The 19,199-nt window shown below is 38.1% G+C and overlaps 1 protein-coding gene across 1 annotated transcript in view; it reads right to left on the reverse strand.

Moving 5' to 3' along the window:
• LOC136866693 (uncharacterized) overlaps positions 1–19,199 on the reverse strand; it is a 145,150-nt gene that overhangs the window by 60,099 nt on the left and 65,852 nt on the right. The window contains exons 7-9 of the mRNA XM_068226810.1: positions 17,994–18,097; positions 12,468–12,595; positions 9,272–9,541 (exon numbers count right to left, since the gene is read on the reverse strand). Coding sequence (XP_068082911.1) covers positions 9,272–9,541; positions 12,468–12,595; positions 17,994–18,097 — 502 coding nt within the window. The remainder of the gene's footprint in view (positions 1–9,271; positions 9,542–12,467; positions 12,596–17,993; positions 18,098–19,199) is intronic.

Genomic DNA, 19,199 nt, shown 5'->3' on the forward strand with positions numbered 1-19,199 from the left:
CATTTCCAGAATTTGCAATGGGCTGAAGGTGAGGTGCAGCAAGGTGTTCAAGGATGGGAATGCTTGTTTTAATGTTGTGTTGGAGATGGCCTTATGCCAAACAAATGCACAGGAACAGCAAGCATTCTGCTGATGTTTACCATCGTGCCTCTATATCTTAGCCTGAAATAGTGTAGTGCAAGTCCTCCAGGTTGCAGTATAGGAAAAGTAGTAATACCAGAGTGGATAGGTAGGTAGATGTCTGAAGAGTAAAAAAAAACTGATACAATTATTGCATAAGCCAGAACTCATTTTAAATTTAGTCAACATCTTATGGCCTCTATGTTCTTCCCATCAGAAAATATCAGAAATTGCAAAAAGGAGTTTCCAGAAACCTTGCTTAAGAAAATCCCCTGAAGCTTACCCATTCATACATGTTGCTAGACTTCAAACTGAGCTGCAAATAAATTACGTGCTTAAAGAGTTCAACAACTGCTGTAGTGCTGGTGTTCTATTGAGGCTCATGACTAAACACAATTTAGAATATACAGTCTGTGAAAATTTTAAACTGGTCAACATTCATGTGACTAAACCAATAACAACTGGTGAACTGGTGTTTCTCAACATTAAAGAGGGTGAAAATGTTTCTGGATGACTTGGCATTGATGCCTATTGAGCAACAATTCATTAAGAACATGGCCAACTTCAACATGTAAGTTATCGACACATAGGTATACAAGGGCAGAAGAATGGATTTTCTGCATCAAGATATTGCATCATAATTTTAGAAAATTATACTTCATAACTTGTCAATTCAATTTAATTACATTTCCATAAACAAAATATTCATTTTTTTAAAAATAAGAAATCTATGTTTTTACTGTACACCCACTGAAAAAAGTCACTACCCGCCCACTGCTCTGTCTCCTTCATTGAAATTAAAAGGGTGTTTTTCAATTTCCATTGATTCCTGTTGTAATGCCTCCACACATGGTATATGCTGATCAAGGTTCATAAAATGTTCTGCTCTTGTTGATAATTTTGCTTAGTGCATAGAACAAGTGTATTTCTGCATACTTGTAATTTGTTTCTATATATATATATATATATATATATATATATATATATATATAGAGAGAGAGAGAGAGAGAGAGAGAGTTTTGTCTGTACATTGCTCAGAATTTGAAAAGAATGGTATTTCTGTATCGGTCATGTCTACAGAAAAAAGGATATACACCTTTTACTTTTCTGTAATGTCTGTCTGTCTGTCTGTCTGTCTGTCTGTCTGTCTGTCTGTCTGTCTGTCTGTACATACAGGCATCACGAGAAAACGTCTGAAGAGAATTTAATGAAAATCGACATATAAAGTCGGGGGGTGAGCCACTACAATCTAGGCTATAATGCAATGTATGGGGCAACGCGTCCGCCTGTCACCCAGCGGCCCTGGATTCGATTCCGGCCAGGTCAGGGGTTTTTAATTGTAAATGATTAATATCTCTGGCCTGGGGATTGGGTGTCTGTGTCATCCTTAACATTCCTTTCCTCACATTCAACATTTAACACTTCCGCCATTTACAAAATACACAGGTTCCTCACATATGGTGCAAGTAGGGCCAAAAGATCTTTCTAGGTTGATGCCCCGAACAAATAGCATTCTTAAAAAAAGAGAATCTAGACTATAAATCATTTTATTCATGCTGAGTGAAATGGTAGTTTAGGGGAAGGCCTAAAATTAATTTCTCAAATATTTATATTATTAGTGATCCTATCGATAAATACTACATAACTAAAGTTATATAGAATTAAATTTCTGATCATTTATGTCTTATACATTTTTACCGTACCAGCTACGATAACACAGATATTCATGAATTTGTATTTTTGTTGCAAAGTCCATATCAACGCCGAGCCATGAGAAAATGTGTTAACAAAATTTAATGAAAATCGGTATTTAGAGTCGGGGAATACGAAACTACAGTCTAAGCTATGAACAATTTTATTCACCTTGGATGAAATTGTAGTTTAGGGGAAGGTGCCTAAAATTTAATTTTTAAATACCTATGGTACTGGTCCTATCGAAAAGTACTACATAGCAAAAGTTATAGAGAATAGAATTCAGTTTTACCAAACCAACCATGATAAGAGTGGTATTTCAGAGTCGGAAGAGGCCTACAATATTAAAAGCTCATAAAATTGATCAACAATAACATTACATTGACCATTGTTTGTTGAGATATTCTTTGTCTCTTATACTGCCACTCATCTCCAATAGATGAGATTACTGCTGCAAACCAAGTATAACAGCCTGCCTGAATATTGGCCATTCTTATGGTTCATACATTTTCTGATACTGCTGGTACCTAACACACTGGTTCATTATAGTATTCCAGCTATTCGATCCCTACTCTGACGCACTGATTGGAATGATCAGTGTGCACACTTAACAGAATAATGGCAGAGGCTCACTTATGACCAGGTCTAGAATTACAACTTCAGCCTATTCCAAATTACAGCACCACAATTCACTAAATAACTAAAAATTCAACCCTAAAAGAGCCGTTTCTTAAGAAAAGCTTCTTCATCTTCACTTTTATTGAATTCTACATTCCTTTTATTCCAAATTAGCAGCGAAGAGGGGGTTTCTCCTCAGGCTTTGAGGAAAAACTTCCTCCAAGTCAGATAGTTTTCCCCCCGATAATGCAGGGAATTGAGATTTTCCGACTCATCGGGTATTCCTACTGAACAGATGAGTAAAACGGTGTAGTTTTTGCTCTGGGACTCTACACTATTCGAAAACCCCGCCCGAAGTTAAAGAATGTTCACGGCTGTCTGCGGCCTGGTCATTCCAGCTCTGGAACTTTGGACTGTTAGATCGGCAGCGTAGTACTGATATAAATGGTCCGTTATTGGACATATCAGCGTAGTACTGTTCGTTAAAAGTGAGAAAATGTGTAGTTCTTCATTCGATCGGGTATTTCATATGATAGCATTGCTTTTAACTGCGACATTCCTACTGGCGTCATTGTAATGACGTATGCTGATTTCATTTGGGAAAACCACTAAAACAGTCTTTCTGAGGATGTAAAAAGGACAGGTGGAGAGTGAGTGTCTGCCATTATAATAAAACTCCCCAACTTGAGTGTGACTGATGGTAGACGTGAGGGCCAATCATTACAATGAAAATTCCCTAACCCAGTCTTCACGTAAGAAAAGACGTTTGGTGACTTCCCCTTCGTGTTTCTAGGGTAACGTTAAGAGCTATGCAATTTTTTACAATCTTACTCACAACGTGTACACTACCTAACCTAGAATTCTGTATACAATGTACAATTTGTAGCGAAACACGGGTACATCAGCTAGTTATAGATCTAAATTTAGTTCAAACTTGTAAAAATATTTAATCTATATATATAAAATAACTTGGTCCTGACTGACTGACTCATCATCGGTGAACCAAAACTACTGGACATAAAGAAATGAAATTTTGGGGATGTATTCATATTAAGATGTAGGTGCTCGCTAAGAGATGATTTTTGGATATTCCGTCGCTAAGGGGGTGAAAAGGGGGGTGAAATTTTAAAATGAGTGTATCTACATCTCAAAACTTTAAAAGTTTACAGATGTAAAAATTGGTATTTAGAATCTTCTTTAAAAATAAGGAAACATGTATATTTTTGTTTTCAGAAAATCCCAATAGGAGGGGTGAAAAAGGGTTAAAATGCGGGAAAATGGGTTGAATGCCTTTAATCAGGATACCGGTACTTATATATCAGAAACTGAAGATATTACAGACCTGAAATTTGGTATTTTTGATCTCTTTTAAAAATAAAGAAACACGTACTTTTTGTTTTGGAAAAATCCAATTAATGGAAGGGTGAAAAGGGGGATGAATTTTTAAAATGAGTGCATCTATATCTCAAAACTTTTAAAATTTACAGATGTAAAAATTGGTATTTAGAATCTTCATTAAAAATAAAGAAACACGTATTTTTTTGTTTTTGGAAAACCCCAATAGAAGGGCTGAAAAGGGGTGAAAGAGGGGTTGAATGCCTTTAATGAGGATACTTATATCTCAGAAAATGAAGATATTACAGACCTGAAAATTGGTGTTTGGGATCTCCTTTAAAAATAAAGAAACAGGTATTTTATCGTTTTTGGAAAATCCAAATACTGGGGGGAGGGGGGGATTTTTAAAGTGAGTGTGCCTACATCTTAAAACTTTAAAAGTTTACAGAAGTAAAAATTGGTATTTAAAATATCCATTAAAAATAAAGAAACACGTATTTTATTGTTTTCTGTAAATCCCAATAGGAGGGGTGTAAAAGGGTGAATAATGGGTTGAATGCCTTTAATGAGGATACTTATATCAAAGAAACTGAAGATATTACAGAACTGAAAATTTGTATATAGGATCTCCTTTAAAAAATAAAGAAACACATATTTTTTTTGTTTTTGGAAAATCCAATTAATGGTGGTTAAAGAGGAGTGACAAATTGGGGTGAATTTTTTGAAAGACTATATCTACAGAATATCTGAGAATCGTAAAATGTTACAGACGTAAAAAGTGGGTATTTGGAATCTCCTGTAAATGTAAAGAAACATAGGTGATTTGTTTTTGGAAACTCCACTTAAGGCGAACTAAAAGGGGGTGAAATTATAAAACGAGAATTTCTACAGTATATCTCAAAAAACTTAACATGTTACAGAAGTGAAACATAGTATTTTTTATCTCTATTAAAACGTGTATTTTTAGTTTTCGGAAATACCACTTGGGTGGAAGGGTGTGTGTGTGTGCGTGTGTGCGTGTGCGTGTGTGTGTGTGTGTGTGTGTGTGTGTGTAAAAGTGATTGAAAATGGTGTTGAATTCTTTTAAATAGGCTACTGATATCTCAAAAATGAAGATGTTACAGATGTGAAATTTGATATTTGGAATCTGCTTTAAAAGTAAAGAAACACGTATTCTTGGAAAATCCAATGAAGGAGGGGGGGGGGGGGGGAGGGGTGAAAGAATTGAAAAATTAATTGACTTAATTGTATGAGAATACATACATCCAATAAAAACTAAAGTTACAGACGTGAAAATTGGTATTTGGACTTCCTTTAAAAACAAAGAAAAACACGTTTTGGGGGGAGGGGAATCATCTTGGGGGGTGGATGTAAAAAGGAGTTGAATTCCTTTCATGAGGGCACATAACTCAAAAACTGAAGATGTTAGAGTCATGAAGATCCTTTACTATTAAAGAAACAAGTATTTTTTGCCGGAAAATTCACTTCGGGGGGGGGGGGGGGAGTGTGAAAGGAAGTGAAAGAAATGAATTATTTTTATGGGGATACTTATATCTCAAAACTGATGATAATAGACGTGAACATTGGTGTTTGGAATCTCCTTTAAACATAAAGAAACATGCCTTCTTTTTTTCGGGGGGGGGGGGGGTAAATAAACTTAACGTCGGTGGGGCGTAAAAGGAGGCGAGACCAATTGATTTTACTATTCATAATGTATTTATAAGGAGCCTCCGTTGCTCAGGCGGCAGCGCGCCAGCCTCTCACAGCTGAGTTCCGTGGTTCAAATCCCGGTCACTCCATATGACATTCATGCTGTGGACAAAACAGAGGCAGAAGAGGTTTTTCTCCGGATACTCTAGTTTTCCCTGTCATCATTCATTCCAGGAACACTGTCCAATATTTCATTTCATTTGTCATTCATTGATCATTGCCCCAGAGGAGTGCTTCGGCAGCCGGCATTCCTATTGTCGCCGCTAGATGGGGCTTTATTCATTCCATTCCTGACACTGTCGAATGACTGGAAACAGGCTGTAGATTTTCGATGTACTTATTCTGATCAAAAACCGATCATTTTTAATCTTTCCAGGGTTCGTTTTCAACAGCCATCTTTTCCTTCGGAGAATGTTCTTAGATTACAGTAGATTCTCCTGGCATATAAATAAAAATTTAAACACATTTGAAATAAACGATAGGAATGAGACTGACCGTCAAATTGTTCACCTCTATAATAAGGTCAATAATGCACGGAAGTATGTCCTTCGTATCACCAGAAATCCCGCACACTTGGCTACGTGCGACAATGGTGCTGGTCACATTGTCAACAATGACAATGGCAGCAGATGTAATTTACCGCCAAGTAGCGGTCTTGCATCTTGCTGTGGGGTCCAGACTACTACTACTACTACTACTACTACTACTACTACTACTACTGTTCTGGACCATCGTCAAATGTGCGGACCGTGCTGGAAACGGGTGCTAGATGGGTAATGACTAAGAATGCAGTCCGGCCACGGGTTCAGTACCACCAAGGCACCCAAGACGACACCACGTCGGATCTCCTGAAGGATTTGATCCATATTAAAAATGCTTATAGGAAAAGATGGCAAAGATTTAGGGACCCAACTGACCAGGTGGAATACCTGGACCTAGCCCGGGAAGTATGAAATAGATTGCTGGAAAGAAAGATTGAAAAATGGGAGGAAACTTGCTGTAATCCATTAGAAAACGAGTCAGATCGCGAATTTTGGCGGATTCTCGCAGTAAACAAGTCAGATCGCGAATTTTGGCGGACTATATATCTAAAACAATAAGCATGCAATTATAAATTTCAGTATAATACCGTAGTGAAGCACGGGTATCTTGCTAGTTAAACATAAAAACCTAGTTATTTCCAGGAACATTATAAATACAATTAATGAAATAAGATAAATTACAGAAAATTTACAAAATTAACTGACTGAATAAATCATTCTCAAATTTGAATTTTATGGTTTGTGTTTCAGACCAAGATGAGCTTAAAAATTTTGGTTTGTGTACATCTCTAACGTATATCCTTTCTCCTTAGGTCATACTTCCTGAATAACGATGAGCTTAAAAACGTTGGCTTGTGTACATCTTTAGTCCTTATCATAAGTAACTGTTATGTCTTCAAGCGTAAGGCTGAACTGGGTGATGTTCATTTATACCGAATGAGTTCGAACAGTATCTTGATGATTTACAGCAATAAATACAAGAAGAAGAAGATTATTCTTCAGTTGAGCCCTAACCTACATTGAATATTTTGCTCAAATTCAATGTTTAACAATACACATCCTGTAATGTTTCACAAACCTTCATACATTGAACTATTAACAAAATAAAATCCTTTAAGAACCTTATCCAAGAGCTGTGGAATAGGATAAAACAGCACTATGGTTCTGTCAATCAGAATTTTTTCCCCCACTAAAATAACACTGTTGTACTTAGCATAGATCCACTTGTTCACACACAGTCATACTTCACGAGATATCTATCTAATTATACACTAACTTAATATAGTATTAGCAGCTTAAATGTAACGCACTTCACTTCACTTCACTTCACTTCACTTCACTTCACTTCACTTCACTTCACTTCACTTCACTTCACTGTTTCACTTGCACTCTTAAATATTTCACACTTAGAATACTCTATTCTAATGCATATGCCTAGCTAAATTAGGAATTATATTACTTATTGTAAACACTTAGCTTGTCTTTCATCATATCAGCCGTCAGTTGCTCCCCTCCTGCTCATCACATGGCTGGTTCATTGGCCCTGGTTCGAGGTTCGGTTGGACTCCTCATCTCATCTTAAGTAGGTTCGGCTGGGTGAATTCCTCCTCTCATCTTGGGTAGGTTCAGCTGTTCGGATGATATCTCCCTCCAGGTTGGTCCATCTGGATGCTTAGCAATTCATCTTCTTCTCGGAATAACTGCCAATAAAATCAAATATTATCGAGAAGTAAATATTCATTTTAGATTCTTCGTAGAATAATATTTCTTTTAAACTATTCTCTTAGTCTTCTCTTGTGTTATAATTGATCAATTCTCTAAGTCTGCGTAAGATTGCTCGTCTAGTCTTACGAAAATCTTCAAATTTAAATTATTTATTTTCTAAAATATTATTCCTTCCTCGATTTTCCTTCTAATGGAGTAATTCTCTCCTATCCTTTTCTCCTCTACGGCTTCCAATTTATGATTTCCGAAGTATCGCTGATCTTGCGCCTCGGGTCTATCAGTATACGTATTTAAATAAATTTTCGTAAATCTCGCTGTATTTATATTCTCCACAGTGTTTCTGCAGGTTTTTTTGCCGTTTTCTTTTAAATTATAATAGCTTTTCTTCAGAATTTCTGCCGGAATTTTTACAATTTCCTTTCTTCTACGGAGCAACAGCTATTTGCTTCTTGTCTTCTCGAGTTCAGTTTTTCAATAATCTATTCTATTTTACTTGTTTTTTTTAAAACAATTCGCTTGACCTTGCTCTGTTCTGCACCGCCTTTGAAATGTAGTCGTTCCAAGTTAATCATGGCCTCCTATTGTATCTAAATGTTAAGAATTTGTTGTATACTCTCTTGGGTCTGAGTGGTCTATAGCTTTCCTAGGCGCCATTTTGGAACACATCCAAAAATGCAACAGGCACACTACCATGTGACCACTCTGCACAGTGGAAGTGAATTGGGAGAGAGTTGCGAGCAGGGTTGGATGAGCTCTCCATGGAGGGTACATTGAACTAGTTGAGGAGTACACCTAGATTTGCATGTTTCTACTTCAATGAACGCAATTTCAAGAGGGAAAATTGCATAACTTCAATCCAAGTAAAGTCACACATAGGTGAAACTGGCACATAACTTGGTCTAGGAAGACAAGAAATAGTCTGCACTCATTTGATCTTGGAATAAAAAAGGTCAGAATATGAAGTGCACTGATGAACAGCATAACTTATAATTACACCCAGATCTATGTAAAGGATCTATAAAATGGGTGAAAAGAGAGTAAAATCAAGTTTACATGTAAGTGTATTCAACAAGGAACAAATATATTACCATCATTTAAAAGGATAATGGATTCCCAATACAAAGGGAAAATAGACTCCATACAAAATAGTTCCAATATTTATATTGAAGGGAATGGAGTTATGCACCAAAGTTACAAAACAGGAGATAAACTCTGAATATAAGAACCAGCTTACAATGAATAGTTGCTGACAACCATCATAAGGATTAAAGTATGATTCTCTGTTTTGCAAAGGAGAGATATTTCAAATAAACTTTTGTGCCAAGTAAACAGTACTTAAAAAAGACAAAATAAAATTCCAGAAGTATTCAATTTTCTAAGTTCAACCTCTATTATAGTATAATCCCTAATTTTTCTACAAGGAACTGAAATGAAACTTTGAGGAGGCAAGCAGCCAACACATATGAGGAAGAAAATATCATAAAATTAGTATGCTAAGGCACTAGAAGAAATACAAAATTAATACTTACCGATCTTCTAGTAACACTGTCTCATACTCTTCAGCCAGATGTTCATTGATACCGAGCAGATCCTGAGCATAAGGTCCTGCACAAGCACAGCCACCACGGGCCTGAATACCAAAAACGTCGTTCAGCACTGCACACACAAAGTTATGATGCAGGAAAGCGCCACGAGGATGTCGCACCAAGAAGGAGAAAATTGGGAGTCTCTTAACAGAGTGAGAATGACTTCCCAACAGGATCAGTTCAGGAATAGTGCGTACATGTGATAACACCATTCTGTAAAAGAACATGCAGAAATTATAAATTATATCAATTTTGAATTTGTAAACAATAGCTGAAGATTCAGAATTCTAACAATAAATGGCAGTTGAATATTAATTACAAAAAAAAAAAGTAATGTATTAATTATCATGGAAAATTGGTAAATGGACATACAGATGAACCTCTCAATTATATGTTTTCAAAGGGAGACTGCAAATATCTATCTGCATATATAAAGCAGAACGTCCATCCATCTGTTCCTTATACAAATGCATACTGTTTCACCAAGCTGAATAACATTTTGCATACTTAACCTTTCAGGACCCTGCAGATAAACCTGCCTACAAGAAATTTTAACAGTCTTCTCCGTTCTCTAGATTTAGGCCATTTGGCACGTTCACATAGGCTAATATGGCAAAATATCGAAATTGTTGTACAATGACGAGACAAAGCTTCATTTTAAACCTCACAACACAAAGAACAAAACTCAGTAAATCCCTGTGGGACTGAAAACCATGTTTGAAGGCCATACAATCAACTGTTATGGAGATATTGGCACCACACTACCCCCGCTCTAGAAATCGAATGAAAGAATGACCTGTCGTAACCATGGCAATTAAATTGAAATAATAAATTTGGTAGTTCAACCTATTCAATACAAGTAAATAAGAGATGTCGAGATTACATTCTTATTTAATTAAAAGTGGAAATGGTACCGGTTTCGACCCCAGTCTGGGTCATCATCAACCAATTATAACTCGAAAAACAACGCATAAGTAAGAAAGAAGTTAACGGTCAAGTCCACACAATATCAGTTGAAGAGGTGATATAAAAATGACGGGGTAGGCACTGTAAAATTCAGACAAAGTGGAATGTAAATCACTTAAAAGAAGTAATGCGTAATCTTCCGAGCATCAGCACGGCACTCGCAATGTTTGGCACTGTCTCATGATGTTCACGAAAAGCAGAGAACAGTTAAATGAGCCAGACTGCATAAACCGTCAGGCACAAAGTCACAACACAATCCAAATATGCGAATCTCCACGTACCATTTAAAGTTAAAAACATGATTGTTCCGTATTGAATAGTTCAACTTACTACGGAGTATTGAAAGGTGGATCCTTCCCTATAATATTGTACATCTTCTCCACATACCTGTGTTAAAAAATAGGCAGACCAGTCTATTTTATTTAGACAGGTATAATGGATACTAAATAAAAAAGTTACAAATGAGACATAGAGATGTGTGTGACAAAGTTATGGACTTTAAATAATAAAAGGTCTAGAAAATTCATATCTATTCATTTCAGATTTCAGTTCCATTCATTCAGTTGGCAGTTCTACTGGAACTGTTGAAGCTCCCTCCTTGCCCCTCACCCCCATAAAATGAAGTGTCACTAAAAGTTTTGCAGATAGTACATACAGTATAGTGAATTTTGGGCATAAAACATGTGCATTCATCATCAGAGCCTTCATTCAACAAATGATGCACAGAACTTTTAAGTTACAGTCCTCTAAAAGATGCATAACCTTCTTGGTTACATCTGTCATTTCAACTCCTGACGTTATCTTCACTGGATGTAGGTTGAAAACATGTATGAAAGAAGAAAATACTGCTGATACCAGATACGCAAGAACAGTTTTTGCTTCTGTAAGATGATCATGATTGTGAAATCTATAATCTTTCCTGACCTGTGGTCTACTCCCTCATTAACGTACACCTCATCCAATTTCAAAATAACCCATTTTCCTATTCCACTCACTTTGTCCCCGACAACTTTCATAAAATGGTTACTTTCGTTTATCTGATTTGGTGAAATATGTAAAGAAGCAGTGAATTGCTTCAGATACTAGGAATACGGCAGAGTGAGAATTTATCATCATCGAACCCCTCCAGCATGCCGGGTAGGGTGGTGTTGAACAAGTCTTCACCGTCGTTGTTTATCCAGAAATGCCTTCACTCTCACCACTGACTCCCAGTTCCCTCCTCTTCTCTCCACATCTCTCTCACCTGGTGCAGCCATCTCTTCCTAGATATTCCCACTGGCCTTATTCCTTCAACCGTTCTTTCTAGGCATGCATGTGGTGTTCTCGTGCCAGGCAATCACTTTACATGTCCATACCACGTTACTCTCAAAGTCCTTAGCTTCTCTTCTAACGAGTCCACTTCCAGTTCCATTCTGATGTCATTGTTCTTTATATGGTCCTTGCATATTTTTTGTAGGGTAGTTCGTAGGAACTTCATTTCACATGCTTGCAATTTACTAATTTATCTTTCTTTCAGTGTACATGTTTCTAGACTGTATGTGAGAATGGGCACAAAGTATGCCTTATACAGAGTCATCTTGGTTCTCATGGGCACTCTTGTTATCCCAAAGTAGACATTGGAACTGCTCGACCCTATGTTTGCTATTTCTTTATCTGCAGTACCCTGCTGGAAATCATACTCCCGAGGTATTTGAGTAGCTGTACACATTGAATGTTTTCACCCTAGAGCTTTATGTGGTAGCCAGTACCTTTCCTATTCATTTTCAGTGCAACAGTTTTTGTTGTGCTAATTTTCATCTGATACTGTTTGAACCTATTTTAGATTTCCACTTTCCCCACATCCAAAATCAAATATTCATGCCAATCTGAGTGGCACAGACAATATGGTGCTGGCTTTCTGAGACTAAGTTGGCAGGTTCGATCCCAGTTCAGTCTTGTGTCAATAGATTTACAGGCAAGTAAACGAACTCCCACGGGACAAAATTTCCAGCATCTTATTATTTCTTAAAAACATAAAATGTAATTAGTGGAATATAAAAAATTTTCCATACAGTATACTACAGTGTTAACTTCCTAGAGAATTTTTCTAAAAAATCATGACACAAATTGTATGTACAAGTTTTCTGTCATGGAAACTCCAAGTTAAAAGATACTGCACTTCTAGTGAAGTTACCTGGTAATCTTTTGTTCACGAGCCATAATACTAGGCACACCAACAGTTTCCTTTAGCTGCATAACAAGTCCAGCACGAATTGATTCAACGATAGCTGCAGTCCCACCTTCTTCTCTTAATTCAACATCCTGAAAAATATAAAAACTAATTCTGAGCACATTAAATGAACCACCATTATTAACCTCACAGTAACACAGCAAAGACTCTTTACAAAATCGAAAGCGTCTTTGCTGTGAAATATTTTAAACAATGTAATACCATAAAGACATCTTGCAATTTCTACTCACAGGAATGTACTATTTTTTTTTGTTTTAAATCCTTATCAGTATGCCAGTTAAATCTGCTATGGTAATGGAGTAAACCATACAGCCAATATCTCCTTGTCAGTGTTGGGTGGTGGTAAATAGCCTGACCCACTATAAGGAACAATGGCTACGGGCGGAGGAGTCCTTACAGAAGGGAGATGGGCCCTCAGTGGAGGAAATGCCATGGTAACCCCATATCAACTGTAGCATTTGTACTCCAGAGGAGCAGCTACAAAAGGCATCTGTTCTCCATGTTAGGAGCGGCCTACAAGTTTCGGCTGGCAGTAGCTCTGAAATGCCTTTTGGGAGTGGCGAACCCATTGTAATAAAAGCCTATACGAGTGTACTGAAGTCTACTAAAGCCTCGGAAAATGCTAGGGCATTACCCGCAAGCGACGTGCAAAATGCTAGGGTGTTCCCCACAAGCAACGTGCAGTTCTTGTGATGCTAGGAGAAATGTGAGAAATGGGCGACCAGCAACCAAATACATCATGATAGCGACCATCAATGTAGTGACACTATCAGGGAAAATGGAAGAAATTGTACATTTTATGGTTAACAAAGATATAGCATTGCTGGGAATCAGTGAGGAAAAGATGAGAGGAAACTAAAGAAAGGATACATCTTATATTGTAGTGGAGGAAGAGAAGCCAAAAATGGTGTAGGTCTCATAATTAGAAAAGACCTAAAGGAATACCTAGAATTGGTGCAAAACATAAATGACAGGTTGATTAAGGTCAGACTGAGACTTGAAACTGGTGTTACAGATATAATTCAAGGGTATGCTCCACAAACAGGAAATACAGATACGAATCTAGAGGAATACCTTGAATATCTGGAAGGCCATGTACAGGACAAACAAGTTGTGATCATAGGATACATGAATGCCCAAGTAGGTCAGGAAAGAAAAGGAGAAGAAATGAGCTGATCATTGGTGAAACATGGTTTTGAAAGAAAAACATTCCGAAGATAAAAAGATATAGCTGAGATAACAAAATCAAAACTCTGATAGATTACATTTCGGTCGAGCAAGGTAACACGAAAATGTTGGTAGATGTAACAGCCCTCCCAAGTGAATCTTTTGAAGGGGATCACAGAGTTGTGATAGCTAAGTTAAAGATGGGAAAGATATAGAAGATGACTGAGATTAACCTCTTCAGTGGCACGCCCGAGAAATTCTCGGGTGGCGCACGCTTGCCCATAACGTCACCGCCCGAGAAATTCTCGTTTAGTTGCAGTGTTCATTTCGCGATCGCCCAATAATTTCTCGGGTACTCTAATCGCTTTGGAAAATGTTTTCAAGCGGGAGGATTTCCAGCTGTATTCACGAAGCGTCTGGCCTAAAATATGCCTTATCTTCTCTACTTTACATATACAACCTCTGGCCAGCTGACGAGGTAAACAGAAATGGCGAGCGCGAAACGGCAGAGAAGTTAGTCTGAAGACAAAATAAGGAACTACATCAAAGATGAATCTCTAAGTGACATTAGTATTTCTGATAGTAGCTATAATGGTACTATTGATTCTTCAGATGATGACCTCAGTAATTGTAGTGAAAGTGAAGAAGATATTACGTCAGAAGCTAAGGTCATGGTAGATGTTGAATATACATTCGTTTGGAAAAAGGGTAAGCCTGGGGATAGTGTGAGACCTAATATTATTCCATTTACGGCAAATCCTGGTGTGAGGATTATCAGAGGTGAGTGCGATTGACTGTTTTGACCAGTGGAAGAGTATCAGGAAGGAAGAAAGATCAAGAAGCGCCCTGGTGGAATGACAGGGTAAAAGATATAGTGAAACGGAAGAAACAAGGTTGGAAAAAATGGCTGAGAAACGGAACAACAGAATGCAAAACAGAATATAGGCAATGCAAGAAGGAGTGCTCCAAGGTGGTTCAAAGAAAAAGAAATGCTGGCAAAAATTCACTAAATCTCTGCAAGAAGATACAACCGGAAGCAAAAATATCTTATTCCAGTGGGTAAAAAAGAAGAAAAACCCAGGTGAAGGTGCTAACTTCATTAAAAATGAATGGGAGGAAGTGATGACACAGAAGCAGGATATATTGCAGAGGTGGGGAAAATACTTTGAACAGCTATACAACGTGCAACATACCTTGGTATGAGGAGAAATTGAAGAACCAGATTTACTGGAGATGGAAGATAAGGAAAACAAGGTGTCCATGGCAGAGATTGAGTGGGCCACTAAAAGGATGAAACGAGGCAAGGCAGCTGGAATTGACAAGGTCACCATAGAAATGATAATAGCAGCAGGAGCAATTGGTCTATTACAGTGGTTGTACAGACTTTTCAGAGCGATATGGAGAGAAAAGACTGTTCAAAAAGAGTGGACGAAAGGGGTCATTATACCAATTTTCAAGAAAGGAGACAGGAAGCAATGTGAAAATTACAGAGGAGTGACAATGATGCCTCACATAGCTAAGATCCTTGAAAGAATCTTGGATAAACGAATAGAGTAAGAGGAGAGGGAATCGGAAGAACACCAGTTTGGATTCAGAAGAGGCTGAGCCACATTTGACCCAATATTTACATTGCGTCAAATAATGGAAAGGTATTGGGAATATGGAAAAGACAAGGTAGTAACGTTTCTAGATATTGAAAAGAGATATGACAGTGTCCCAAGGAATTTGGTATGGAAAACATTGACAGAGGCACAGATTGGGAATGCAACAATGCAGATGGTAACAGCATTGTATCAAAATAAATTGTGAAAGCTGTGTTAGAACCAAAGTGGGTCAAACTGAATGGTGCAGAGTTGAGACAGGCTTAAGACAGGGAAGTGTATCGTCTCGCTTACGCTTCAATATCATCATGGATAGAATTCTACATAATGTCAAGGAGAAGATGATGGGTGAGCAAGTAAAGTCTATGCTCTTTGCTGATGAAATTGCAGTTTGGGGAGATAATGAAGAGGAAGAAACAGACACAAGTTGATTTATGGAATGAGGAGATAAGAAATTTTGGAATGAAAATTAGTACAGCAAAAAGCAAGACTTTGATCATAACGAGAGGTAACAGAAAAACCAGGGGAGTGATAAGAATAGAAAATGAACATCTTGAAGTAGTGAAAATTTTTAAATATTTGGGCACAGTGATGTCACAAGATGGAAATTTGGATGGAGAAATTGATTTAAGAACACAGCAGTCTGCAAGTTTCTACCAGTGTGTGAGAGACATTCTATGGAACAAAGATGTGCCAATGAAGTGCAAGAAGGTTTTATACTCATCCTATTATAAACCTATACTGACCTATGCTTCAGCAGCCTGGACGTTAACTAAGCGGAACCAAAGTAAGATACAAGCAACTGAAATGAGGTTTTTGAGGAGCATACAGGGAAACACAAGACGGGATAAAATACGAAATGAGGAAATAAGGAGAAGTGTGGGAGTGTGTAAACTTCAAGAAGAGACTGATATAGCAAAGCTGAAATAGTTTGGACACATGATGAGAATACCAAACAGAACATTCATGGATACAGAGACTGCAAAGAAGTCTAGGGGACGGCCTAGAATGAGATGGAGGAGCTCTGTTGAGGACTGACTGGCAAATAGAGGAATCGATAGCAATAAAGTACTAGAAGAGGTGTGGTGGAAAGATCGAGTAAAGTGGAGGGCTTTGGTACACTACCCTACCCAGAGAGAATCTGGAAAAGAGAATGGATGAAGTAGAAGAAGAAAGTATGCTTTCTTACAGGTTCACCACTCAACCAAGTATTCACATACATAATTTCTTCCAAATTTCTAGAATTCTATTAAAATGCTTAAATGTTTTTAGTTGTCAGTGATTAAAGAGGACAGCTGACGACAGAGAAGAATGGTTGTATCGACAAGGTATAGCCTTTAGAATGTGACGAGTGACTTTCTCTTATATGGTGCCAATTACTGAACTAAAATTGATTACACAAAAACTGAGTGAATTCTTGTAGGCAGAAATCAGAATCACAATCTGTACATCTTGTCCTGTGATATGAATGTTCATAAATTCATAACAAAATATTTGTAGTCTTGCTCTTTTATTCACCTTTGTGCAATATACACTTTGCCAATAAACTTGCATAGTTCTATTATGTTAGGAAAGTGACAAGCAGTATATAGGCTACATCGGTAGTGAAGGTTACAAAGTGTGTGACCAAGCCAAGAAATGTCTATGATCTTGTGCTCCTTTCTTCTTTCCAGTTGTGCTTCCAGTTGACAACTAGAAAATTTTTAGCTGATTACTTTTCGTGTCTGGAAGTGTATGTATTAGAAATTTTTTAATGATTTATTTATTTAATGTATTTATATAGTTACTATGGAAGGCAATGGAAAATGTTTGTGTGGATAGTGGATAGTGCAACAACAGAGTTGGTGAAAAGAATGTACCGTAGATGCAAGGCAGAGCTGTGAAAGTAGGTCATAAGTAATCAGAAAATTTTGAAACAAGGATTAAGAGAAAGGTGTTCTACATAACCAAATGTGTTTAAGTTGTATTTAGAGCCTTAATCTCAAACCTGAAAGATAATAAATCAGGATCCTGATTGCTCTTATTATTTATTATTTACATAGTTTACGCCCACATTGGAGCACTTAATTGTAGTGTTTTAAGAAAAATTATAAATGTGAGGATGATGTTGTACGTAAAAACATCAAATGAGCAAGTGCGATGACAGTAGTGAAAATATTCTTATAATAAAGCCTTACACACAGTCCTAATTTATATACTTTTATCTGTCCTTTTCTGTACCATACTCCACAGGCTCTCAACTCTGAGTCATTACCCAGGTTTTCCCCTTCTAATTTTTATGAGGCCTCGGAAAATAAATGAGTCATTTAAAAAGTGTGTGTGTGTGGGGGGGGGGGGCAACTGCTAGCCTGGTGCAACCCTTGTACGAGAGACCCTCCAACGAGTGTGGGGGGATGGTGTTCTGAATGGTGTGCGAGTTGCAGGGATGTTGGGGACAGTACAAATACGCAATCCGCAAGCCAGGGAAAATAACCATTTTAAGGTTAAAATCACCGACCTGGCCAGAAATCGAACCTGTGGCCCATGCTGACCATTCAGTCAAGGAGCAGGATTTCATGGAGATGACACTCTATCAAAGAAAAAAATGTTCAGTCACCAAGTTATAAAACTTTAATATTTTCTAAAAGGACAAAACTGTATAATGCAGTCTTCTATTCTCTAAGAACATGGATCAACTTCTCAAAAGCAGACGGTCACTTACCTGTAAATAACGGTGGTTGTCGCGAGTCACAAAGAATACACTGCCTCCCCCACAGCCTTCGGGTGCTGGGCTGTTGAAAAGAGACTTCTTGGCTATCAGTACCCCTGAAAGGAACAAAAATGTATATATAAGCAACAAAAAAGCCAAAGGTTGGTTGAATGTTCAACTATCACTTCATGTGCAAAGCAGACTAGATGATTTACATAGGATACCACACAAAGCACTATGATGAGTCAATGGCATAGGTCAGGGCCTCTTAAACGCCCAAAATCTCACATGTGCAAACTGAGGTGCAGAGGTCCTGTGCACACTGCATCAGTCCCACTCGGCTCAGCTTGGACCAGCGCGTCGTCTCAGGGCGACTCGGCTAAGCTCGGCTTAACTCGGCTACGGAGCAAGTGAGGAAGAGGGAGACAGGCAGAGCAAGCAAGTCAGGCGTGGGGAAAGAGAGAGACAGCGCTATTGCTCCAAATTGAGGAGTGGGGGTCAGCACTCTGGTCAACCAAGCAAAGTCGTCTTTTGCACCCTGCACTGTGCAATGCACTGGTGCATGCACCCTGAGAGGCCCTGGCATAGGTTAAGAATACCCAGTCAAGTAACCCCACCAATGTAACCAATCTATCACATCATTAACATCCTTACATTTCCACCACTGTAGCCATGATTGCCAACTATAAAGCTGAACCCTTGTCAAACCTTACCTTGTGAAGTGTGGTGTGCTAGATCATAAAAATATCCTCCAGTTGCAATATATCTCCTGTTACTGAATTTTAGCCAGCCCTATAGTCTAGGAGTAGCATGCCTGCCTCTTACCCGCAGGCCCCAGCATTGATTCCCAGCCAAATCAGGGATTTTTACCTGGATCTGAGGGCTGATTCGAGGCCCATACAGCCTATATGATTATAATTGAGAAGCTATCCAATGGAGAGATGGCAGGCCTGGTCTAGAAAGCCAAGAATAACAGCCAAGAGGTTTTGTTCCACTAACCACATGGTGCCTCATAATCTGCAGGCCTTCGGCCTGAGCAGCAGTTACTTGGCAGGCTGGGGGAATGTTGGTGTCTGTGCTGCGAGATCTTACACATATATTTTTACTATTTCCTATAATAATGTTATTGGTCTTACATCCCATTAACTACTCAAATGGTTTTCGGAGACACCAAGGAGCCAGAAAGGTGAAAGAGAAGCCCTGAACTAGAGCCCACAA

The sequence above is a fragment of the Anabrus simplex genome, chromosome 3, assembly GCF_040414725.1.
Source record: "Anabrus simplex isolate iqAnaSimp1 chromosome 3, ASM4041472v1, whole genome shotgun sequence".
Lineage (NCBI taxonomy): Eukaryota > Metazoa > Arthropoda > Insecta > Orthoptera > Tettigoniidae > Anabrus > Anabrus simplex.